The sequence below is a fragment of the Thunnus albacares genome, chromosome 23 (assembly GCF_914725855.1).
Source record: "Thunnus albacares chromosome 23, fThuAlb1.1, whole genome shotgun sequence".
Taxonomy (NCBI): domain Eukaryota; kingdom Metazoa; phylum Chordata; class Actinopteri; order Scombriformes; family Scombridae; genus Thunnus; species Thunnus albacares.
In genome coordinates, this window is record NC_058128.1 from 21164763 (window position 1) to 21167837 (window position 3075).

Consider the following 3075-nt stretch of genomic DNA (forward strand, 5'->3'; position numbering starts at 1 on the left):
TATATGAACACACAATAGCAAAATCATTAAATTCATCAAGAAAAAGCCAGAAATTAGTTTGCTGATTATTTTTATTATAATTTTGAAGACAGCAGAAAGTATACCAGGTAGATGTTACATGTGTGAATTGTTAACAACATGCTCCATTACCCTCAAGGTAGTGACTAAGTTTCAGTTAGAGTTTTGAGCATAATTTCTAAATCATTAGAGAGAGAATCACACTACATTAAAGAATCACTTATTTTCCCTACACCAATTTCTCAATTTGCCAAGAAAAAGATTAAATCAGAGCCTTAGATTGGCATAATTCAAATGCTGATCATTTTTTTCATTGTATTAAGGAATCAAGGACAGTCAACACATTAGTGTGAGCACTGCATAAGAAGACCACCACTGGTCACAACCCAAAGTTGGCCCAGATCATAGCTCAGGTGGTTCATGGCCATGCACATAGGGATGCGGCTCCAACTTGAGCCATATGGACGACTACTGGAGATGCCGTTTCTGTTGAGAGAGGAGATAGACAGAGATCTGTGAAACCATCAACTTAAACGACTGTTTCCTCCTGCAGAAGCTTTTAATGAGCGTTATGAAGACTCTCCACCTTTGATATTACTTATCTTACAACAGGATTTGTATAGAACACATACTTTAAAACTATTAAAATTCTTCAGTCAAACACAGGTGATTGTGTTCTTACATGTACAAGTGGGACTTTTATTCCTCTTAAAAGTAATTGTCGCTGAAAACTGCTGATGTAACTTTACTGAAACCCAGTGATGCATTATGTTATTTAAGGAGTAATTATTTCTATTTTAATTTTTCATTTAGTAAGCATGCATGCTGGAAATTCATGAATGGATTAAGTTGCCAGTCTTCACGAACCTTTAATTTATGTGTAAAAGGTTATTTGATGAGCCAAACTACTTGAATTTAATGTATTGTGGCCTTCATTCTCTTAGCATCTTTCCTGGCAGTTGTATGCAATGCTTGTTAATAACAACTGGTATATGTATGCATCTTCTGCTTATTTTTATTGTCATCACAAATCATTAAATAATTTCTTTTTCTTCACTATGTTTCGCTAACATGTTCCATAATTGTTTTTTTTTTAATTTCTTTTTGGATTAGATGTTTTAATAAGGTTTTTTTTTTTTACCTCCACTGTGTAATATGTTTTACTCCTTTAATGCATTATTTACAGTTTTTGTCTTGTGTCACCTGTGCAACTTTTTATGATGACTTTTGTAATAGTGTTATTGTTGCTCTTGCTGTATTTATTGTACTCACTAGAAAGTTGTTGATGCTTTAATGTGGTTTCAACCACATTGTTCCCATGCACACAATAAAAATGCCCTTAGATTGCATAGATGAAAGGCTTACCTTTGGTAGACTTGGCCGGTTGTAGTCACTGCAAAGACGCTTCCGTCAGTTCCCACCTCAATCATTTTCGCAGATATCCCTGACACAGATGTCCAGCTATAGGTACTACAGCTGGTTGGTGTGATTCTCTGTCGTATGAAGCACAAGTTTTCGTCATGATCAATGAGTGAATGGGGTTAAAGTTAAAAAGGAATATGAGATTACACTGGCACTGCAATGTCTAACCTGTGTGACGTAAACCCGATGACTTGAGTCCACTCCCCAGCATCCGTACAGTGGACCGCAGCTGTAGTACTTCATAGTCCTTGACAGGGAACTCCAGCTGAGGGAGCCCGCCTTGTAGGTCGAAGCTGAGCTACTTCTCAGACAGTAGGTGCTGTGGGAGCTAGGGGTTACTCCGACAACTTGGCCATCACCTCCAGCATCCACCTGCTGCATAGACAGACCTGAAGACAAGTTCAACACAGAGGTACGGATAATTTAATCAGCGGGCAAATGTGAATGTGTAAAAATCTGGCTGACTGTGATAATAGTTACCAGAAGATTGAACAAAGTTGCCAGCTACGTATTTGTGGACCCTGTTTGAGGAGTCAACTCCCCACATTCCTGCAGGTCCCACTGAGACATGCTTGAGTCTTGCTGAGCCCAGCCTGTACCAATATGATCCAATCAGGAAATACGCATAATTGCTGCTGGTGCTGGCAACCACTTTCCCCTGCCCAGCATCAATCTGTCTAACATTAGACAGCCGTGGAGCCTCCCTGCAGGTCCAGGCTGTGAAGAGAAAACCATCAGTGATGTGAGTGGATACATAACATCCCTTTAAGAAAAAAAATACACTTATTTCAAATTTAATGGCTACAACAAAAATCATTAGGATTTAAAAATGTTGTAAACAACTGGACCTACCATGACTGACGGCCAGGTAACACAGCACAAGCAAGAAGACTGCAACAGCTTTCATGATGTCTCTTTGTTTGAGAGTCTGTACCCTGCAGTGCACCTCTGGATGTACCTCTGTCTCTCTGTGAAGCTGCTGTCCTACATCCCATCAGGTTTGTCTGGCTTATATAGTCAAGATCCACTGGTCTGTACCACATGCTTAATTACAGTCATACTGGTTCTGCAGGCACTTCAGAGAAGTTATGAGGAAATTTTGAGTACCTGCCTGGAAAGTACTGATGTAATTATGAACAATAACACATGACAAAAGACAAACAGCACAGGTGATGTGTTTGTGTTATGTCCAATAACAATGAAACCACAATACATGCCAGAAACTCATCTAAAGTTTCTTATAAAACATGGGGTAATTCCTTATTTCTTCAGTGAGCATCTGTACACTGTGTTCGTATGGTGTTACTGACTGACTGGTAATACAATATGAAGACAAATCTCTGTTTGTGTCAATGTTGCATCTCTGTGTGTTATGATATGACACATGACAGGTGCATCATTCATAAACCTTTTCATGTATTTCTGATGGAATGTTATTATTCCCGAACAATCACAAGATGATTGAAGGAAAAAACATCTTAGACTCTTTTCTGCAACTGAAAAAAACATCAAATTTCTGTGCCAGTGAATTATGAACAAAAGTCAGTTCTTTATCTCATCACTGATTACACAAATAATGTATCAATTATGGCATTTAATACTTACTGTTGCACTGTCTCACTGCCCCAACAGCAC

General features: G+C 38.6%; 1 protein-coding gene across 1 annotated transcript; it reads right to left on the bottom strand.

The window, feature by feature from the left end:
- Positions 1–53: 53 nt before the first annotated feature.
- Positions 54–2432, bottom strand: LOC122974751 (fish-egg lectin-like). The gene is made up of 5 exons (XM_044342662.1): positions 2293–2432; positions 1921–2157; positions 1609–1829; positions 1384–1511; positions 54–504 (listed from the first exon to the last, which is right to left on the bottom strand). Exons 1-5 carry the CDS (start codon positions 2345–2347, stop codon positions 363–365), a joined length of 783 nt encoding a protein of 260 aa, XP_044198597.1. The 5' UTR covers positions 2348–2432; the 3' UTR covers positions 54–362.
- Between the last annotated feature and the right edge of the window lie 643 nt (positions 2433–3075).

Coding starts and splice junctions, on each gene's coding strand:
- LOC122974751 (XM_044342662.1), bottom strand. CDS start 2,347: ATGAAAGCTGTTGCAGTCTTCTTGCTTGTGCTGTGTTACCTGGCCGTC. Junction 2,158..2,292: donor TTACCTGGCCGTCAGTCATG/GTAGGTCCAGTT, acceptor TTCTCTTCACAG/CCTGGACCTGCAGGGAGGCT. Junction 1,512..1,608: donor ATCGGGTTTACGTCACACAG/GTTAGACATTGC, acceptor TTCATACGACAG/AGAATCACACCAACCAGCTG.